At 43.8% G+C, this 22,779-nt stretch overlaps 1 protein-coding gene across 1 annotated transcript in view; it reads right to left on the minus strand.

Annotated features, from left to right (window-relative positions):
• Positions 1-16,836: 16,836 nt before the first annotated feature.
• PRMT8 (protein arginine methyltransferase 8) overlaps positions 16,837-22,779 on the minus strand; it is a 109,733-nt gene continuing 103,790 nt past the window's right edge. The window contains exons 9-10 of the mRNA XM_019515857.1: positions 20,810-20,931; positions 16,837-18,580 (exon numbers count right to left, since the gene is read on the minus strand). Of these exons, the coding sequence (XP_019371402.1) occupies positions 18,497-18,580; positions 20,810-20,931 (206 nt within the window). The 3' untranslated portion in view covers positions 16,837-18,496. The remainder of the gene's footprint in view (positions 18,581-20,809; positions 20,932-22,779) is intronic.

Here is a 22,779-nt window from a genome sequence, read left to right on the forward strand (position 1 = left end):
CACATTTCCTGAAACCAATATAATTTTGCACACATAGTGGTACCAAGGTCCAGGATTTCTCCCTTCCACTTAAACCCTTTCCTGCTTGTTCCCCTGGCTCCATGACTCATGCATTCTTGGCTGTCCAGTAGCCTGGTGGGTTGGACACTCTTGCTGGCTGCTAAGGGTTTGAAATCCCTCCAGTGGAAAAGGCCCTCAAACCCAGGTCTCCCAATAGCTGGCTGAGTCTTCTAACCATGAAGCTACTGGGCTGAGTAGCCACTAGCACTCATATTTCTGAGTGGCAGTGACTGGCTGCTGTGCAATAGGCATGCTCTGGGCCAGTCTAATGGGTGGGACCCAACTGGGGTCCGTGGGAGAATTCAAGCACCAATCCACCTTGTAGCTGCGTCTACACGAGACGCTACTGCACAGTAGTGTTGGGGGGCACTAACCACAATGCAACGCTACTGTGCAGTAGCATCAGAAAGAAAACATGCAGGGATGCTACTGTGCAGTAATGCTAGCTATTGTGCAGTAACACTAGTTACTGCGCAGTCATTTAGTACTTGGTTATGCAAGTACTAAATGTCTACACAGTAACAACTATGCAGTCTGCCGCTCATGTAGCCATGGCCAGTGTGGAATCTGGATCACAATTGAGCTTAGACAGGAGTTAAGTATGTGCAAAAACTTCAGTTTAGGCTTGCAGGGATTGTTGTGGTCTAAAATGTAGATGCTGAATGAATTTGGGCACCTGAAGAAGTTTTGTGGCTGCATGAGAGGGGATATTCTGGATCACCTCTTGTGACTGAGATAACTGTGACTGTGTTGTGACCTAAACTCCACCTCTTGTTGACCAATCTGGATTTAGCCTTTGATTGTGGCTGAGGAGCACCCAGGGGTCAGGACAGGTAGCATAAAGCTGACCAGCATACAGATCAGAGCACCTTGAATGCTGCTGTAAGAATATGTTTGTACCACAGGTTTAAGGAGCAGCCAGCAGTACAGACAGCCTTCAATTTACACCAGGTGCCAATGGCTAGAGGGTTTCACAACTGTTACTGTGGGTTGGTAACAGTATCAGGAATAGACTTGAGCAGTAGTTGTCAACCTTTTCACACTCAAGGCTCCCCCTGTTAGACTCACAGCACACCTTGAAAAATACCAGCTCTTAGTTTTCAGTTGTTTTTTGACTACAGAGTAATAATAGAGCAGTTCTTCTGTTCCAAAGAACTCAGGAAGACCGTGACAGTCAGAACGCTTTTGACAATATGGATTCATATTTCAAATCTCTGGGTTAAACTTATGAACCAAGGCTGCACACCTAAGAGTGCTAACATTGTGTGGTAACAAGTGCCACCCATAAACTCCTACAAGACCATTTTAGGCTGGACATAAGAAAAAATTTATTTATGGTCTGAGCCCCCAAGACCTGGAATAGACTCCCTCCAGAAGTGGTGCAGGCACCTACTCTGGACTCATTCAAGAAATGTTTGGATGCTTATCTTGCTGGGATCCTTTGACCCTAGCTGACTTCCTGCCCCTGGGACAGGGGGCTGGACTTGATGATCTTCGAGGTTCCTTCCAGCCCTAACATCTATGAAACCTATGAACTCTATGAAATGAAAGGGCCTCATACATTGTGCAGAGCTAAGCCCAAGGGAGTAGGAGATGTTCTCATTCTGCTTCACTGCCACTCTGCCCTCACTTTGTCCAGGTATAAAGGGCTGCACAATATGTGAGCAGAGAGGGGGCCCTTTGACTCAAAGCTATTAACATTCATAAATTGCTATAGCAACCCAGTATCACATGCAGGCACATTTTGGAACTGCAGTAATGCCATCGCTCATCTCCTTGACACACTGTATAAATCACTAAAATAGCTCTTAGGTGATAGGGCTTCTTTATAAGTTATGTTAATAAAGACATTGATTTGTATTAAACTAATTCTTCGATCACAGAAGGAGACAGACAGTTGAGGCGGAACTGAGCAGCCCCTACAGCCCACATAATCTATGCATTTCTATTTATAACTTCACATTGCCACCACTTTACATAAGGGAGAAGGGCCCTGATGTTATCACCATCCCCTGGTTCTGTTGAGTTCCAATTGTAAGTCTGCTGCTTTTAGCTCAGAGGAGTTGTGGTTTTAGTCCCCAGATAAATGAGCTATGTACTATTAGAGCCTTTCTGTAAATCACAGTTGATCAACCACTCTAATGAACAGGATAGCAGGCCTAAGGTAAAATTTAGGTTTTTCATTGATTTCCACTGGCTTATGATTTGGATGTTATTCCCAGTTCTGCTACTGATTTCATATGGGTGGCCCCACACAAGTCACTTTGCCTCCCTGTAGCTCATAGTAAGGTGAGCACAAAGCCCACCCTCCACTGGAAAAAGCTTGGAAACCCACAAGTTCAGGTTCAGAATCATGCCCTCAGTGGCTGGATCCAGACATACGGGCACATGTGGTTTGTGGCACAGAAAATCTCTTTGCAGCAGCACAAACTGCATGTGTTGCATGTTAAACTCTGCACCCCTGCTGTTAATTTGCAGCACTGGGACAAAATTTGCTATTGGGATTTCCCAGTAGCAAAAACCCCCCCAAAACCCTGCAGAAAACCAAGCAGTACAAAGCACACCAAAGTGCTGTGTGCCAGGACAAACGTGCCCTTGGCTGCCTGCTCCCCCATTTCCGTGTGCTGCGGAGCCCTGCACTGAGGCACCCTGTACCCCAGCCAGCTGCTCCTCGGCTGGTTGGGGTGCCGTGTGCCTCAGGATGGGGGGGACAGTGCGGGGAGGCAGGCAGCCTTGGGCTGGATGCTCCTCCATCTCCGCAAGCCTCGGTGTGGGAGCTCTACTGTGGAGTTGCCACACTGAAGCACTTAGAAGCCCCCGCACTGAGGCACCCTACTTTGTGCTGAAGCACAAGCCCTTGCTGGTGCAGTTTGCAGTAGGGCATATTGTCCCGCTGCTCCATGTGCTGCAGGGGGGCTGACTGGGGCACAAGGTGCCTCAGCATGAGACTAGCTGGCAGGCATCCCCCACGCTGAGGCACCCTGTGTCCCAGCCAGCTGGGGAGTAGCAGGTAGAGACAAGGAAGCAGGGAACCCAGGATACTGCAGAGCCCTTGAGCTCCCTGCATCGGGCACAGTCTGCCTCAAGACAGGGGAGTAGGCAGCCCCGAGCTGGCTGCTCCCCTGTCTCCGCGTGCCACTCCCTGGCTGGCTAGGGCAGAGGGTGCCCCAGTGCGAGGACTGCCTGTTAGTCCCACACTGAGGCACCCTGTGCCCCTACCAGCCCCCACCCCCTGCAGCACATGGAGCAGTGGATCAATGTGTACTATTGCAAGCTGCATCAGCAGGGCATACATTCCAGCATAAATTTGTGCCACTACTATTTGCACTACTGCAAACACACCCCTACTCATGTGGACATGGCCAGTGTGTTTTCTTAATACATGGGTCATTTTCCTAGAACCTGGTCCTCTTGTAAGTGCAAATACCTTCATATGCTGTGAGAGCTAATGAAGAGGGTAAAACACTCTTCAGGTATTCAAGCCAAGTGTTGAAAGACTGTTTCTGCCCTGACCATTTTAATAAGCGCAAGCCCAGCTGCAGATAATTACTCAGCTGGAAGTAATTGGGGGCAGAGATAAGTCTTCCCCCAGAGCTACTGCAAGTGAGCCCTACCTGTTCAGGTCTTTTTAAGACCAAAGAAGACAGTAGAAAGCTGTTTGGGCAGCAGACTATGTTGCTATATTTCTGGCTTGCTTGGAATATCTAAATCTGACTCTACTCTGAACTCTAGCTTTGAGCTTCTGGTATGTGATTCCCAGCTCTTGGACTCTTGGTTCAAGCCCTTACGACCCAGCTCATGCTTTTGCAATGCTGACTAGTACGAGGGTTGTGTGAAAAAGCACTGTTTCATTTCGCTTTCTGCTTTTCCATTTCAAAGGGACAGTGTTTTGTTTCATTTCATTTCAAAGTACTGTTCTGTTTCATTTAATCAAAACTGTCTTGCTGCTTTGATGCATTTCAACTTTTTTTCCTGTAGGCTACAATGGGGAAGCATAAAACTGTCTATAACTTGGTCATTTCTTGCCTGATTTGGATGAAATTTGTAGGGATGGTAGCTCCTTTTGAGGGCATGAAGCCTGCCAAGTTTCAAAGGCATAGGTGTAGGGGTTTCTGGGAAACAGCACCTTAAACTGCTAAAAGCAAAACTCATATCACTTGCCAGCAGCAGCAGTGGCAGTCTTCTGTCATCCCACACGCAGATCTGGGGTCCCACACCCCCAGGAAGGCTGTGGGGTTGTGTAACCCTCTCCCTGCACCAGCAAGAAGGCATGATAGGATCTACTGCGTGCTCCCACAATTGTGCTTTCTACCATGCACTTCTGAGGGGGCCTTAGGAGCAGTATCTTTAGCAAAGCAAGGGGAGAGAAGAGCTTATCATGGTAAGATTGGAGTAGCCAGTCAATTAATTTTATATTTGCGTGGTAAGGCTTGTACACTGGAAGAACTTATGAATCCATTCAATGAGGGAGTAGAAATTTAATACCATGTGACATATCTGACCAGTCACTGCTAACCACAGAGCTCAAATAGTGAATGGTCAAAGAAAATGTCACAAATCCCATTTATTGCATCTCACTGGCTCAGCTGTATTTCTGGCCTTAAGGAAGCTCAATGTATCTGTGTGCCAAGTGACAAGCTGAACACTTTGACAAGCTCTTCTACCTCCTTCACAATCTCCTCTTCCTCCTGATGCGTGCAGGACACCAGTTGTGCTTTCTTCTGCCTTACTGCAAAAGAGCCCTCTGTCTGCATCTTGACACCCATTGTCATGTAGTAAGTGTACACTGTTGCCTCAAGGGGCATAAATGCTATGTCACACTCCATTACCTCAGCTTTGCACAACACACAAGTTTTTTTTTCTCTTTCTGTGCACATCCATTCCATAAAAAAAGAAATAGTGAGTTGTTTGCTCTAATTGAAATGCTGGGGTGGTGGTGTGATAACAGCAATTATGGGATAATCAGTTGAATATGGAAGTAAATAGTGGTTTGCTTTAATCAGGCCTCATTAGCTAATCACTGATTTGTCATGCCAATAAATGTGAAAAATGTGCTACTGTTTGATGTTAAAATATTTCTGCTCACTGATCAGCATAACAAATTATTGCTAATCTAATGAATTATGTGCACCATCTCGGGACTGACATTTCATACTTCTGTAACAAAATGGTGAGTCAAGTATTGTTTCTGATTAAAATACAGTTAAGAGCTTAATTAAAGGCTTGAAATCTACTCATTTCATACCAGTTTAATACTGGGTTTACACCTGATTTGCATAGGGACAGGTGCAATGGGAATCTGTACCAAAGTTTTCCTCCATAAAGGTGGAACTTGACATAATGGCTGCTATCCATGGCATAGCTGAAAAAGGTAATCAACTTCTCAGACTTCATTTTAATGAAGATTGTGCAGCAGTATGGTGACAGATGGATAACTTTAAACAAAACCTTAAAGCAGTTCCCCCCCCCCTTGGCTTTTTTCTGCTAAGGTTTTTTAAGATTGTGGAGCAGCCGTAATTATCTTACGCTTAACTGCATGGCTGTGTCCTCACCTTCCATAAAACCTGTTCTCTCTCTCTCTCTCGTTCCCCCTCCAGCCCATCCCTAAACTTCCTGCAAAAGAACCCTCTAACTCCCTCACTTTTCATGCTATTGATTGTCCCAGATTACAGGATTTGTTTTCATAAAATGGGGTACAAGTGAGGCAAACAAAGAATGTGAAAGTGTGTGCGTGTGTGTGGAGTTAAAGTCTGACTGGGATATGTGCACCGAGGACTTCTAGGGTTGGTGGCACAGACAGGGAAAGGCAGTATGCTTAATTTCTAATGTGCTGAAAAGCCTCTTTTCCTCCTCCTGTTACCAGCAGCTTCTCCATCTTTGAACTAAGTATAACTTGCACTACCACACATGTTGTGGACTTGCTAACTGCTGGAGGAGTATTGCTCAGCTATGATGACCCCTCCAGACCAAGTCTATTCTCCACTGGCCCAGGTCTACCCACCACAATTCCAGGCCTACACACCCCTGTCTCCACCACTGGGTGAGGGCTTCTTGCAGGACAAACTTTTGTGTCCCAGACCGCTCCCCTTGCCCATCTCTTCCAGCCCTAGTCTTGTTTCCTATATCTAAACATTCCCCTGGCCATACCAAGAGCAGACCCCAAGCCACTATGCTCAAGCATAGTCCCAACCCTCTAATGGGTTCTCCTTCAGCCAATGTTACCAAACAACCACACTGGTCTTCGCTACTGCGAAGCCTCAGAACCCCTACTCCAGCACTCTGGGACACTGTCATTCCTGGAGGAGTAGGGGATGCCGGGGCAGGAGAAACATGCTTCGACCTTCGGTGGTCTTGGGGGGAAAGCAGCGTGATATGGGATGCCAGCCCTTTCAGTCCTTCTGCTCAGTAGGGCAACAAGCTGCCCTATCACTCAACCCCCAAGGACCCCTCCCTAATCCTTGATGATTTGGTGGGCCCACTTGTTAACTACCTTCAGGGAGCATAGCTCCTACCCCTTCTCTTCCTTCTGTCTAAAATGTCCTGCAGCACAGCAGGAATCCCTCACGATGGATGTACTCTGAACCACAGTGCACCAAGCACAAGACAAGAATGTAGGTGCCCCGATGGTCTAACACAGTCTGGAAAGCCTAGGTAGGCAAAAACAGTTCTGATGTGGAGAGATGGAAGAAATACAGCACCAGCATCCTCTGGATGACATAGCCCACTTTCCAGATGACCAATCTAGCAGTGGACCTTTCTGTGGAGACAGGCAGGAGACTAACAAAATTTGCCATTGCCACCTGCTTCGCAATGGCCATGGGCAATTTCATGTTGATGGCTTGCTTCTAGAGTGACAGTTATCTCCTCAGTGCAGATCTCTATGAAAGTCTATTTTATCCTACTGAAGTTCTGGTGCCACTGCTCAGCATCCCAGGTTCTCAGGACTATCTGTTCCCACCACTTTGTGCTTGTTTCCCAGACCCAGAAGCACCAGTACATCGTCTGCAATTGGTCCCTGAGAAGACTTTCTTCTATGGACTCTATTTTTATAGTTCACTTCTTGTAGACTCATATGGCTCTTGGACATGTAGCATTCATAGCACAGCTCAAGGAAGTGTCTTTTGCAATGGCAGGGCCATACATGAACAATGTGTGCCTCTGGCGGCTGGGGGGGGAGCATGATGGTGGTGGAAGCACGGCGGCAGTAAGCAGGAGCTCCTGCAGAGGCTGCTGGCACTGTCGGTGGCAGGGGTTGGGAGGGTGGTGAACACCGGCCAGGGGTCGGCAACCACCCGCAGATGCTGCCGACAGTGGCAGTGGCAGCCAGTGAGGAACAATGACTGCCCACAGAGCCGGTGGTGGGGGGTGATGAGCAGTGGTGCCTTTTTGTAGGGAGTGCACCGCCACTCAGGGGATGCATGTGCACCTGCATGCACCCACTGTGCATTGCCCCTGTGGCCATACAGCATTGAACTTCCTTGCTCTGGTACACCAGTCAAAAGATGCGCTGGAAAAGAAAAGAAAGCATGGTCTGGTAGCAAACTCTCTGCCCTGAGCAGCATAGCAGAGCTGGTACCTCATGGTGCTTATCTTTGAGATACTGAAGGGTGAAAAAATGATAGGTATCCATTCTCTGCTTCCCCTGGGAATATAACACTTGTGAAACTAACCAGTCCTGCAATGGTGGTGTTGGAGTGATGATGTAGCTATGATGGTCCAGGGAATAAGTAAAAGGCAAAGAGGTTTGTTGGGGTTTTTTTTGTTTTTTTCCCTCCCAGAAGATCTCTTTTATTATACCAACTGCATGGTTGGAAGAAATCTTAGACAAGCGTCCAGGCACAAGGTACCCTTCTTCAGGTCTGAGTAAGAAGCAGACAGCTTGCAATGGCAAAAACCTTAAGCTGAAGCCTAGGGGTCAAATACTCATAAAACACTGCATTTGCCTCTTGGCTCTTCTCAATAACCTTGTGGGGATTGTGGCTGAGAGACTGCAACACATTGGCTAGGGACAGACATTCAAAAAGCCTAAGCCCAAACTGATTCACTCTTTTCAGATTAGTCTAAGATGAGCTGCTTAAACTGATTAATAACTGCACAGACATTTCCTATTAAATCAGGAAATACAGACACATGCCTGCAGTGGCTCAAGCCAGAAGCTGGGGGGGGGCCTAGAGCATGCCTGTTAGCCACTGCCAAAGGGCAGGGCAGAGAGACACCCTCCAAGGCTCTCATCCCTCCCTGCTGGAGCAGAGGGGGCCTGGCCAGGCACCAGCCAGGGCTAGCAGGACGCACAGGATGCCAACCACCAGCCTGGGGGGGAGAGGGGAGCTGCTGCCAGATTGAGGAGTGGGGATGGGGAAAAAGGCATGAAGCAAGCATGTATTGAGCACAGTAATTTGCAAAGCATACAACAGGCAGCTACCAAAAATCTTCACCTAAGCTAAGATACATACACAACTTAGTCTAACTTAAAATGTAAAGCAGGAAGACAAGAGAAAGCCTGGCATAAGTCTTACTAATCCTGAGAGTGGAGTGTCTCCTTACAGCCAGACATTCAGAAAGGCTTTGTTCAGATTTTACAGGTTCTGCTTTATAATATAAATGTAGCTCTCTGCATTCTTTGGCCTCAGCTTCCCTTAACTCCATCCCCAGCACATATATGTGATGATTGTCAGGTCTTTGCCAACACTTCCCACCTCTCAGTCTGGTCCTGCAGGTCTTAGTTCTGGGCTCACAGGTGCAGGTCTTGGATCTGCACACAGGGGACTCGCTTGCCTCTCTTCCCTGCTCCAGGACCCGCTGTGGAATTAATCCCTTTCCTGGCTGCAGGAAAGCTGTGGAGGTGAGGCTGGGGCTGGCAAACCCTGGCTGTAGTCTGCAGTGTTTGCCAGCACCAGGGTGGGGGAGAGAGGAGAAGGAGGGATGAATTTGCCACAGGGGCCAGGGCAGGCCAGTCTCCCGCCAGGCCCCACCCCTGCTCTGGCTGGAGAGCAGAGGGGAGGGCCCAGCCCAGACAGCATGCTGGGGGTCTCTATTTTAACTTAAACCAGCAAGGGGCCTGGGACAGACATTGCATAAACCAGTTTGAGTCAAATCAGTGAAGTCTGGTACTACGTTCAACCAGGTTTATCTCAAACTGATTTTGGCCATTTTCAGACTGGTTTATATGTACTGAATGCTTGTTCTGTTACAGGTTTAAACCAGTTTCTGATCACTTAAACCGGTTTATGGGTAATGTCTGTCCCTAGCCGTTAGGGGAGGATTGCTCACCAGTCCCCTAGCTGGGGACCAATGCTCCCTCAGGAGTAGCGGTCCGTGAGCGCCGCCTCCGTCTGGCGTGGGACGCTTATTGAAGGGGGCTGGAGCCGAGAGGCCGGGGCTGGGAGCCAGGGGTTTGGATCTGAGAGGCTGGGGATCAGAGGCTGGAGCTAGGAGATGGAGGCCGGGGGCTGAGGCGGGCTCTGCCGGCTCCGGGGAGGTGCTCCACTTCCTCGTATCAGGGCCGGGGAGCGAAGCCTGAAGCCGGCGGAGCCCGTGGCATTCCCCCGCGCCAGCCTCCTTCTCTGCCTTGCCTCACCTCGGGGAGGAGCCGCTGCCTGCCCCGAGTGAGGCTCCACGGACTCCGGGACACTGCTCCGCTCCCCGGCCCTGACGCCACGTGCCTCCCTGCTCCCCGAGGTGATGCGGCGGAGCGGAGCAGTGTCCTGCAGCCGGCGGAGCCTCACTCGGGGCAGGCAGCGGCTCCTCCCTGACGTGAGGCAAGGCAGGGATGGAGGCTGGCGCAGGCTCGGCCAGCTCCGGGGAAGTGCTGCACTTCCCAGCGCCCATGTGGGGGAGCTGAGCAGTGTCCCGGAGCTGGCCGAGCCAGCGCCAAGCTCCCGCCCCACCTCTCCTGGTGCGCGACCTTGAAAAGGCGGTGCGCGGCCGGACTTCTAGTTGTGCGCACGCGCGCACCGTAGAGGGCCCCTTGCTGTGGAGTGGGAAGACACAATCAGCTCTGATGCATTACAAAGCACTTCAGCTGGGAGGAGTCTACCTGTTGGTACTGTATTACATCCTGCATGTTAGTACTGTACTGTACTAAAGGATTTCAAATTAGAAGCACCTCAAAGTGGAGTGGGATTTGAAGCACTTTGCAAGTAAATCTGCCCATATCCTCAGTTGTGCAAAGTGAAAGCTCTATGCCACCTTTGAGCTTCCTGTGATACTGGGGATAGCCAGGAGATGAACAAGGCCAAGACAGCCAAGATACATTGCACCACAACCATGCTGCCTTCTTTCGCTCTCTTACCCACTCCTCACCTCAGCAGGCTGTCTGGACAGAAATACCCCTTTCCTCAGCATTCCTGGTTACCCCTGATAGCACCTTAAACACTTGAACAGCGCCCAGAAGCTCATACCAAACTGAATTATCCTTATATGGTGACCCTATTTCATATATTGGCATTCTTTAAATAGCTGGGAAAATATTTCAGTAGAAACCAGATAGCAACTAGGGAAAAAATGTTATATGGTAGCATAATCTGCACCTTTCAAAAAGTCAATTTTTAGAAAGTTGAGTCATTTAAGGGATTTATTCAGTCCCCTTCCGCCTATATTTTATCACTCACTGTCATCACGTCTGATTTACACTACCCACCCATCCCCGGCAATACCCACTAAAATTTGAAAACAACGTATGCAAAGGTTAAGAGACCAAATTACTACAAAGCTATACAGTGTTTTCCAGTCAAAAGAAATAAATGCTATGACACTAACATGGATTGCAACATTGCACACAATTAAAAAACCTCTCTCCATACATACCTAATTACCCATGTTAGTTGCTGTGTGATATAATTAAATAATGATTGAATAGTATGCCAAATTATAAAAGAGAGAGGAAAGAATCAGTTCATGTTGAACCAAAAGAGAAATATTTCTGGTTTGTTTGTTTGGTGGGTTTTTTTGTTTTGTTGCATTTTGGGAGTGTTTTTGGGTAGCTGAAATGTTTTGTTTTGGATCATCCCAAACATTTCTTTCTCGCCAAATCCAAAATGCTTGTTTTGCAGTATGAACCCCTTCTTACTAATTTCTTATTTTAAAAAAGCTTGGCTTTCAAACAAAGCCAATGTAATTTCAAAGTTAGAAGCTGGGATTTCTTAGGGTGATATCTTTTATTGGACCAACTATGTCATTGGGACAGAGTTAGGCAAGTTTTAGAATGCAAGACTTGAGGAAGAATGTCTTGCATTTGCAAGGTTGCCTAACTATCCCAACTACATAGCTGGTCCACTAAAAGATATCACCCCACCCTAAGAAATCCCTGTTTCTCTCACAATTTCTGGCCCATCATGGCTATACCATCACTCTTAGACTACAATTTCCAAGTGAAACATTGTGAAGTGTCTTTTTAAACATGTTGAACTGAAATATTTTGTCAATTCTACAATGAAACGTTTACTTAAAAAAATCGTGAACTAATGGAATATTTTTCAACATTTCCCCCATTTTAAAATCAAAACTACCATATTTACTTGAATATAAGATGATCCTGGTTATAAGACAACTCCCTAATAATTGGATTCTATATACAAAAAATTCACGTTTGTTATAACTTTCCAGGTATAGAATCTAATTATTGGAGGTTTGTCTTAAATTTGTCAACCTCCCACTGCTACAGCAGGGAAAATAAATCTGGGGAGTCAGGTAGCCCTTTTGCTCCTCCAACTTCTTTTCCCTGTACTTCTTTCTCCTCCCCCTTACTGTTAGACACTACTCTCCCTGAGCACAAGGAAGTGAGGAATAAATTTGAAAAAACTAACCTTGAAAAAACATAACTTCAGCAATTTTCATATACTAACCATAAATTTAGTTGACCCAGAAATTATGCATTTTACCTTTTTTTGAAACTGCTGCAAGTTTTAGCATAGGCACTCAATAATGCATTTTTAAGTAGCACCTTAACACTCACTTAATGAGAGTACAAACCATGCATGCATGATATTAGTTTGAAGCTAAAATGTTCATTTTTATCTTATGGTTCATTGTGCTGGGCCCTACTAGAGTCAATAGGATTTCAAGCCATGGTGACTCAGTGTGTGTGTGTATTTCAGATCCCCCCAACAAAGTTGCCATGTGCTAATTAGTCCCCACTTATGACTGGAACCAGCTGTTTTTGTCATGAGTTCTGGGATCCTCCAAAAGTGGATTTGCAGATGAGACATAGGGCAACCTAGTCTAGCTTCACTTCATGGAGGGTGGGGCCACACTAGTCATATGTGATAGACTGAGAGAGGGGCTGACAGAGGGATTCTGGGTAAACTTTTTGGGTCCCTGTTTGGTGATGTTTGCCAGACATTTAAGGCTAGTGAAGAAACAGGAATCATTGGAAATGGGAAAGGCACAACTTAGCTGCAGGAGTGAAGAGGAAGTAAAAATGTATGCAGTGTAGTGGCTTACTATGACTTAAAAAGAGTCGATGCTGAGGGGGACTGTGCTTAATGGATGCTGCCATATGTTTTACTCAGATGAGTTCCGCTAATCTATACTTGTGGTAAGTACTATTTTATAGTCATGCTCAGTGTTGACTGTATTTAATTTACTTAGTTGGTTTTCATTATTCAGCACATGCTGTTTTTAGCAGCAGTTCAAAGATAAATAGAGTATTTAATATAGTTTCCTTGTATGCAAGTGCAGCACAAGGGACTTTTCCACCCATGTTGGTTGGGGACAAAAAAATTGTCTTCTATTTGAGTAAATATGGTATGCATAAAGCAAGCTTCGGGTCACAAAAAATTATTCATCTTTGACTTAACTAATTCATAACAGGCTGGGGACTAAGTAGCTAAGCAACAGTTCTGCAGAAAAGGGCCTGGGGGTTACAGTGGACAATAAGCTGAATATGAGTCAACAGTGTGTCCTTGTTGCCAAGAAGGCTAACAACATACTGGGCTGCATTAGTAGGAGCGTTGCCAGCAGATTGAGGGAAGTGATTATTCCCCTCTATTCAGCACTGGTGAGGCCACATCTGGAGTACTGTGTCCAGTTTTGGGGCCCCTACTACAGAAAGGACGTCCACAAATTGGAGAGAGTCCAGCAGAGGGCAACAAAAATGGTTAGGGGGCTGGGGCACATGCCTTATGAGGAAATGATGAGGGAACTGGGTTTATTCAGTCTGGAGAAGAGAAGACAGAGGGGATTTAATAGCAACCTTCAACTACCTCTTCTCAGTGGTGGCAAATAACAGAACAAAGAGCAATGATCTCAAGTTGCAGCAAGGGAAGCTTAGGTTAGATATTAGGAAAAATTTTCTCACAAGAAGGAAAGTAAAGCACTGGAACAGGTTACCCAGGGAGGTGGTGGACTCTCCATCCTTGGAGGTTTTCAAGATCTGGCTAAATAAAGCCTTAACTGCGATGATCTAGTTGAGGATGGTCCTGCTTCAAGCAGGGGATTGGATTAGATAACCTCCTGCGGTTCCTTCCAACCCTAATTTTCTATGATTCTATAAGGTGTATCTCTGCTCTTTTTTTATTACATATACATGCCAGCAAGGGCTGTACAATGACACAACCTATACCAATATATATACAACACCCTTCATACATCAACATAATGTACCATTGAACTGGTCCAGTGGCTGATTTCTTGGGTTTCATTTGTTGTAAAGTCCTTGATAAACAAGACGTAAATTCAACAGCTTGAATCCAGCAGCATAGTTCAGCATAGAAAACAAAGGGTCAACTTAAGGTTTGGTGGGTGGTGATAGGTAAATGAGAGGAAGCTGAATAATGTTTTCTACAGCTGGGGAGAATATTCAGGAAATGTTAAAGGTGGATTTCCAGACTTCCTAACATGTAGGATATTATAAAGCTACACAATATTTTTAAAATAAATGTAATATTGGGTTATTTTGGTGACTATATAGCCTCTATTGAAATATATTTTCCTCTTAATTCTTTTTAAGGTCATTTTTGTTTGCAGTTTTGTTTTAATCTTTGTATTTTAGCCCTTTCTGATCAGGAAGAAAATACTGTAAATTCCCGTAATCCATAAACTTAATTATGGTATATATGTGACAGAAATGATTTTCCTTTCTTGCACATTCAGTTTATAGCCATATAACACCACAGGGTCTGATTTTCATTTAATTAAAGTCCTTGTATATGGTAAATTGAGACTTGAACCCTACTGACTATAACTTATGCCAGGGTAAAAGAGCAGAATTAAATCCAGACTACTGGTGAAATTCCTTTTCATGGCATTTTCAAAAAGAGTGCAGAAAATCTACAGGCATTTATACATGTGCTCCTGGAGTGTGTGTGTCGGGGAGAGAGTCAGTTTAATTAGAGCAGCTTCAAGACCTGCTCTAATTAAAGTGCCCAGAGCATCACATGTATCAGCATCCTCACACATGAAAAATGGTGGTGGGGGCACTTTAGCTAAAGCTCGGGGAACAAGCTTTACTTAAAGTGCCCCCACCACCATTTTTCAGTGCAGGGACACTGATACACATGATGCTGGAGTCTGCTGGAGAGTGGTAATGCCCACGATCCAGCAGACTCAATTATTTGTGTCTGCTCTGGCACCCTGTAATAACAGCACATCAGAGCAATTCCCAAATGTCTAAGTGCACCCTAAAAGAACTTGGGTGCCTGTGTGTGATTCTTTTCCACTCTGCTCAAGTTCCTGAAAAACTGAATACAAAAGGTGGGTAGGTTTTTCTCCTTCTCACTATTTTTTTCTCACAGATTCCTGATAGATGTTCACTCAAAGGTGCAATGGGATGTGATCTGCTGATCCCAACAGTCATGCCTCCTGCTATGATGCCACACATGCGTGGCAGGAAGCACAACTGTGTGAGATCGGATATCAGATCCCAATCACACCATATACTGAATGCAGAGGAAGTCCATGATCGTGACTCTGGGTTCCCTGGCACTGGCAGATTGGGTGCCTGACAATCAGCTGTCTCCGGGGAGACATGAGGCCATTTGAACTTCCCTGTGGCTCCCAGAACCAGCCAACATTCAGCTGGTTGTTAGCATATCAGTAGTGCCCCAGTTGAGTCCTGGAGCGGTCTTCATTTGCAGGTGGCTGGAAGGGACTACCCCAGGGGCTTGAGCCCTGCCAGCCAATGATCAACTGATCAGGATAGTCCAGGGGTTAAGCTGGCAGGGACTGCCCTGGGATTCAAAGCCAAGGGCTGTACCTGCCAATCAACAATCAGGTGATCAAGATGGCCCTGGGGGCCATTTCAATCTGCTGTCAGCTGGCAGGGGCTGCCCCAGGGCTCAGAACCCATGGCAGCCACTGCCAGCCGATACTCAGCGGATTGGGACGACCCTGGAGTAGTCCCTGTATGGAATGCCACGAGTAATACCTTTATGGCTGGGTTGTGATTTTTATGGAGCCATAAATTCTATGAATGTGTGGCCAGTTGCTATTTCTGGTACAGTTAACACCTTAATCACACCAGAGACATAATGTGTCCCAGGGGGTCTCAGTCTGAAGGGTCAGTTGATGGAGTGGCCTGTTACAAAATAGATGGATTCATGGATTTTCCTGGTCTACAACAGGATGGAATAGCGTCACACTTAAGCACCTAAATCCACTTAGATATTCAAGAAGTAGAGTAGAATCTGATCCATAATGTATTTCCTCCAAACCTAATGCATTTGCTTTCTCACTAGAGATTCCTCAACTTTAAAGATTGGTGAAAACTGCCAAAAGATTCCTTTTCTGGAATAGTAGGCATAATCTAGCTGGTGATGTACCGGGTACCCTCAAGTTTCTTTGTATTCATTGTGACTTGGGGATGCTCAGCATTTCTCAGGAGATGCTCAGCACCTTGCACTGGAGAGCCCTAAAGAACTGTGAAAGCGTGATGTGGTTAAAATGCCTTTTGGGGCACCATATTCTTGGGTCAGCTTAATGGGACCCTGGCTGTATAGCCTTAGATTTATGCCATTACAGGATAAGAATATCATTAAAGGCTGATCCTGCAACAGTGAAACAACTAGAGATTTACCAGTGGTTTCCATTGGAGCAGAACCAGGCGGTAATAGCAGCATTAGAATAGGGAGGAACTTTTCCACGGTTAATAGTTGGAGAAGGTGGGCAGAAAGGCAAATATGCACCACTCATTAAATTCCATTTCAAAGGCCGCCTAATGGTGTGACTGTGACTAAGTCTTTACAGCTATAGCTGTTCCAATGAGGTCTACAATGTGACGATGTCACATATTCAAGAGATTCAGGGGAAGTGTTATCAGAGGATTAAAATGTTATTAGCTCCATCACTGCATTTAGTCCACTTCAAAATAGTTCCAAATGCAACACCTGCATTTTAATTTTCTTGTTCATTTTTATTATTTTGCTATTTAAAAAGACATCCTTCCTGTGTTGCTGTATGAAACACCCAAATAAAAGGGGACACTGGTTTTGCATGAAGTACTGTCAAGTGCACAGAGGAAAGAAAGGGCAAAAGTCTTTTCCCTTTAAATATAAAAGTATATTCTAGTCAGCCCAGCAGTTACTTTTAAAAGAGTGGATTGAAACAATTTAGATAGGAGCATAATATTTATGTTGAGAGTAACTCTGTATATAATGGGAAAAGGGGACATCTTTTGCTGTCTTTCCTGCATTCACACTGCAAATAGTGTCAGTCAGATAGATAGGATTATTTAAAGGGGTAAGGCCCTACCTATTTTGTGAGTAAAAGTATCAGCAACTGACCCAAAGATAACCATAGAAAATGTTTTAAAGGGATAATAATTAACCGCACAATAAAGTATTTGTTTTACTGCCAAATTACAGTTTAATTTAATTCTACATAGATACCATGTACCATGATCCCAAGACCATAATCTTTAGACCATAAGAAAACGGAAGTACTGTACATCTCTCTAACGAAGTGAAAATCAATAGAAATGTCTCTAAAAAGTGAAAAGCTAACCATCGTTATATTGGCAAAACTAGAACCTTTAAAAAAAAAAGCTTATGGATGAATGTACACCTTCAGCACTGTTAGCTTCTCATAACTTCAGGCCCATTTCATTTGCAGCTGAATAAACAAAATCAGAGAGAAAGCTAATTAATTGTATCCAATATGTGACAAGAACACAGTTTTGAGCTAGTATCATTAGTGGTTGTAAGACACAAATAAGGGTGACACAACATTTAATTCATTACGGTATGATTAAATGCCCAACATTTATATATAGTAAAAAATGTTGATACATACATATCAAGGAATATAAATAGTTAAAATATTAACTATAAGCTGAATATATTTAAAGAAAAACAATGAGTGGAGTCGGGGAGGGGAACTACAGACATCTTCATAGTACCAGAAGCTACAGATTTTTTTAAAAAGCATTGCTCCATTTCAGCAAACAGTTACCACTGCACTCTTGAGACTAAGATTTGCAAGTTAAAGTGACTTATCCAAAACATCACCAAAAGAGTAAACACCAATCCCCCTCCCCCCCTTTTTAGAGATAAAATGATTTTGTATGATATTGTTGTTGAGAGGAGAACTAAACTGTGACACGGCCAAAAAGCATGAATTATCTACCATGTTAAAGGCCCTGCGCTCACCACATTCAAATACCAGATGTCAAATTTAAGAGGGTCTCATGCAAAATCCAGCTACAACAACTCATCACAAAATGTTTTAAGATGATGAAAGGTTAGACATTTTTTCCCTAAGTAACTGACAGATTGTCATCTCTGAATGAGATAGAAACAAACATTTAAAATTGAAGGTATATATTTTCCAACTCATACACTAAAAATAGCTGCTGATTTTTCTATTACCTTCTAGCTCACACTCACGTTCAGCATGGAATATCCCATAAAGCTACAGTGGAGGGCAGTGAATGAAAGCCTGATCATCTGTCTAGCTAGATTAACACCAGAGCTAATACTGTTACCTTTCCATAGTTGTTTAATGGGAAATAAATACTAATCACAAAACAAATTCCTATTATGAAGCAACAGCATCCTTCTGATGTACAATATATATATTTATATATATATATATGTATACTGAATATAATTCCAGTAATGCCATCATGACAATGTGTTGTGGTCTTTTGTTGTAAGGAAATTGACCTAATTATTTGTAACATGCAAAGCTTGGAAGAACCAGAAATTCACAGTAAGTTGTACAATTTGTATAGGTGTCTTCTGCCATCCTAAAGTTAACCAGCATACTCAAGACAGTTGCTTAGTTTGCCTATATGTTTAACAAAAGCTACAGTTCTGTATACTGTACATTCGTTGTAGAGCTCCGTCTCTTGGTGCTACCAGCAGGAGGGATCAAGTTACCGACTTTCCGACCAAGTAAACATTCTAGGGTCTAAGGTAAGAGTCCTGCAAACAATTGTTCTTAGCTTGAAGCACAGCAGGTCAAGGTTTGATACAATTCTGTATTTCCAGAAGCTCTCGTGCTAGCGCATTTTGTAGTCATTAGATACTGACGTTTCACACAGCTGTCCTTTAAAATCCAAGTCTACTGTGAAATCCAGGTCACGCTGTAATGAAAATTTAGACATAACAGGTAACTAGATAGGTCAGTGTATGAATTCAGTTATCTTTATTCCACCTAAGAGAGAGTATAGACTCATCAGGAGATGCACACAGTGGGAATTTGTTTTGCTTTCACTGAAGTAGCAGAACGAATGTTGTCCAATATAATTTATGGTATAATCTACAACTGTGTCATCTTTGCATATGCTTCTTGGCTACTTCTTCATGGGTGTTGTTTACACACAGGAATTTATTGAAATAGCCATTCCAGAAGAATTGGTCTAGTTATTTCAGGCCAAGTCCCCCACTGATACTCGTATTATGCAATAAGAGTGACCGTGCAGGGAGCAATTCCAGAATAGCTGTTTCGCTAAATTTTCAAGTGTAGATAAACCCTTATTTATTATTCATTTTAACTTTTGAGGTTAGTTTCCTAATGAGGAAAGTTTGTGTCTTCCCAGCCATAGAATATGAAGTTCTTGGTCCACAAGCTTTCAAAAGGGTCTGAAGTTTTATAATCATTGAGCGCTCATAACTCCTACTAACGCCAAGAACAGTTAAAGTGCTGAACACTTCTGATAATCAACCCATTGTTCAGGTGCCTAAATTTTAGTATAATTGACTGTTAGGCTGACATTTCCATTTCTTTCCATCATGAAGGTGCAGTGTCATAATCTAAATGCATATGCTGACGCAGTCCTGTTAACCTAGCTTTGAGGAAACTTATCTAATGATACAGTGCACAATGGTAGCAATTAAGTAGGTAGTGTGCCCTTTTGCTATTGATCTTCCTGCGAGGTATGAACTTCAGACCTTAATAGGATCATCTGAATGACAGTATTACTGAAGCACATATTATTTCTTCCTCCTTCCCCATCACCAGCCATACTATTTCTTTATATATTGCAAGAAAGAAAGAAATTGCAGTAATCTAAAATATAACTATGTTAAGGATGAACTCTTAAAACTCGCAAAGTTGGAGAATAGAAAAGTTAAGATTCCAGCAGCTATGATAAAAAAGTCACTGTAGTATAGATATGGACTATTTACTAGTTTGGCTTTTCTGCTTCAGGAACTTGTTGGAATTTATTTCCCCACTTGGAATATTTTATTTTATTTTATTTTCTGAAAATTCAAACTCCAAAATATTTCAGTTCAGAAATGCTGCTGTGATGACTGCTGAACTGTTGTTTGGGTGCTTCATGTTCCTCTATGAGGAGGGCTGTCTACTTAGATGACCTCTGTCATAATGCACCATGTTCTTCCTTCATAGTGAAGGGAAGCAGTTGCCTCCTGAGAATCCTTGGCTGGTGGCAATGTTGTTTGTCTCAAACTCAGCCTCTAAGGAGGATGGGATCCTGACAAAATGGAACTATAAGCACCATGGCATGTTATCCAAATCAAAATATTTAATTTTTTCAGCTGGAATATTTCATTTTGAGGAGTTAGGGGGCCTTTTTATTTTCCAACCAAATATCAATGCTTTCTCTTGCAAAAAATGGCTCTGACAAAAGGTTTTTAACAGCCCCTAAGCAGGGCTAACTCAAAGCCCACTGAATTCAATGGGAGCTTTTCCACTGCTTTTTATGATTTTGTATTGGTCCCTACAGGGCATATCAAAGAGGCTCAGCATCTACAACTGGGGTCAGACTCCCTAAAAAAAAAGGACAATTGTGTTTGTCTCTGAGGAAGAACATGGGAATCTATTTTTTTGAAAGCCTAGCAATTTTGTTAATTGTCTAAATAGGATGTAAATTATCTCTGAAGATGTAATCGCTTATCTGGGAGCTGATATGGGAGCTGTAGTGCTGTACAGCTGCAGAGTTCTTTTGAAATCTGACCCCAAATATGCAACTGAAGTATTCATTCCTGATTGCCCCCTACTGAGGTCAATGCACATTTTATCTCTGATTTCAATCATGGCAAAACAAATGGCTTTCCTGCATTTGTCACCAAATGTGAGCTAAAAAGAGTGCAGGTTTTGCAGGACATCTGGCTTAATGCAGTAGCTGGAACACTTACTCTTTCCCATCCTAACATTTTTTGCAGTTTTAGTTCTACAACATTAGCATTGTATTAACATAGCCACTTGCATACACATTCACTGAGATTAGGAATGGATTCTGATGACTGAACCTGAGTTTAAGACCACTTAACAGACTTGCTCTGTTTACTGTCATCTACAGTACTTCTTCCATTGTGGCTGCAAATGATAAACAGTGAAGTTGGCTCACCACATTTTTTGCATTTGGTTTCATGGATATAGTTCCATAGATTTCTTCACCTCTCCTCACTGTTAGGTAGTCCTCTAAATAGAAGACAGTTTGCTTCCAGTGGGTGTAGGGAGCATCAGGGGCTGCAAAAGAAATGTTGGCATTTATGTGTAGGAATTAGGCTTTGGGATGTATTTGAAAAACAGAACAGTAGGTTTAGAAAATGCTTAGAAAAATTCTCTTTTCATGCCACATTTCAACTTGAATATTATAGCAACACTTACATGCTGTCATCTACAACGGTGTAATTTTATTGATTTTAGTGGTTTCTTTTCTAACTTACACTGGTATAAGTCAAGGCTGAACTTTTAGAGGGCTTTCATTTTTAAGATCTCAGAGCACTGCTTGAGAAGAGTAGATATCACTATACCCATGGGTATAAGGAACCACACCCTGTCTAAGAACCATTAATATAAGTTGAAACTTCTGGTGGAATCTTTTCCAAATAGAGGTAGTTCAGCTGCTGGCTCTGCTGTGGCAGAAGCGTATGTAAACATTTTGCTAACCTACTGCACACAAATTCACAAACTGTGAAATTCTGGTGGCTGAAAAATGTGGCTGACCTGAAAATCTTCCAAGAGAGGGGCCACTGAGATCATTTCTGAAATCTGTCCCTAGGAATGTTGTTGGTGTCAATCTTGCTGCTTGGTTTTAAGAAGTCTATAATGCTGTAGAGGTAATTACTAAGACAATTACAACTACAGCAAGCAGAGAAACTTTTCATTAGACTACATTGAAAAAAAGCCTCCCTCCTCCCCCGCCCCCACTCCAAACCCAAAGAAAACTCTTTGCAGGGTACCTAATACAGAGTGTTAGGCTTTTTAAAAGTTGAAGAGAGGCAGAGAAACTTTGAGCCCTCAATCCATTCCAAGTTCTGACCCCCACTCCCTCCCCCCCACTTATATTCTGTGCCTGTATGCATGGACTACCCTTCATGAACTCATCTGCATGGCCATATTCAGATCCCACCTAATGCCAATAAGTAGAGTCTACAAGAATTTAGCCAACTAAGAGATGAAGGTGAGGAGTGAATGAGATAATCTATGGTTCAACATTTTTGCTGGCGTAATGTCATGTCAATGGATTTAATACCAGCAGGGAATCTGGCCTTTGGCCTTATATATCCCACTCCCAGGAAAAATTAACATGGAGCAAATAGATCATGACAGAAGCAGTTGCCAAGTTGACCATGCTATGGCAAATCCTAAGATGAGGTATGAATGTATGCTTCTATGAAAGTCCATAGTGGTTTACACCTGCTAAGCATCTGCCCATCTTCCTGCCTACTGTATCCCTTCCCCCACCCCTGTTCTCTTTCTAATTATTCTTTCACTTCTGTTTGGAAGAATAAGACTGAACAGCGTTTGGGGCAGGGATGTTGTTTTCTTTTAAATTAGTATAACAAACAGAGTATTGTGCATGCTCCTGGAAACAGGAAGGATAATTATATTATAAACAAATAATTCTCACAAACAGTAATGTTTTACTTCCCTATAACTTCTTACCTGGAAGAAGGTGAGAAGTTAAGGCTGAAAGAGAGAACTCCATCCAAGGGTGCTGACAGTATTAGCCAGTGTCATAGCAGAGCCACTGGCATGACTGTTTGAGCACTCATGGTGCTCAGGGGATTTCCCAGAGGACTGGAAAAGGGCCAGTGTGGTCTCTATTTTCAAGAAGGGGAGGAAGGAGGATCCAGGTAACTATAGAACAGTTAATCTCACCTCTATCCTTGGGAAAACCCTTGAAAAAATTATCAAGGATCACATTTATAGGAGTCCAGTGGGTAATATAATGCTGAAGGGCAACCAGCACGGGTTCATAGAAGGTAGATCCTGCCTGACTAACTTTGTTTCTTTCTACGACCAGGTCACTAAATGCTTAGATGCAGAAATCGAGGTAGATGTCATCTACTTGGACTTTAAGGAGGCCCT

This window comes from Gavialis gangeticus, unplaced genomic scaffold (assembly GCF_001723915.1).
Source record: "Gavialis gangeticus isolate Ggan-Ray unplaced genomic scaffold, GavGan_comp1, whole genome shotgun sequence".
Lineage (NCBI taxonomy): Eukaryota > Metazoa > Chordata > Crocodylia > Gavialidae > Gavialis > Gavialis gangeticus.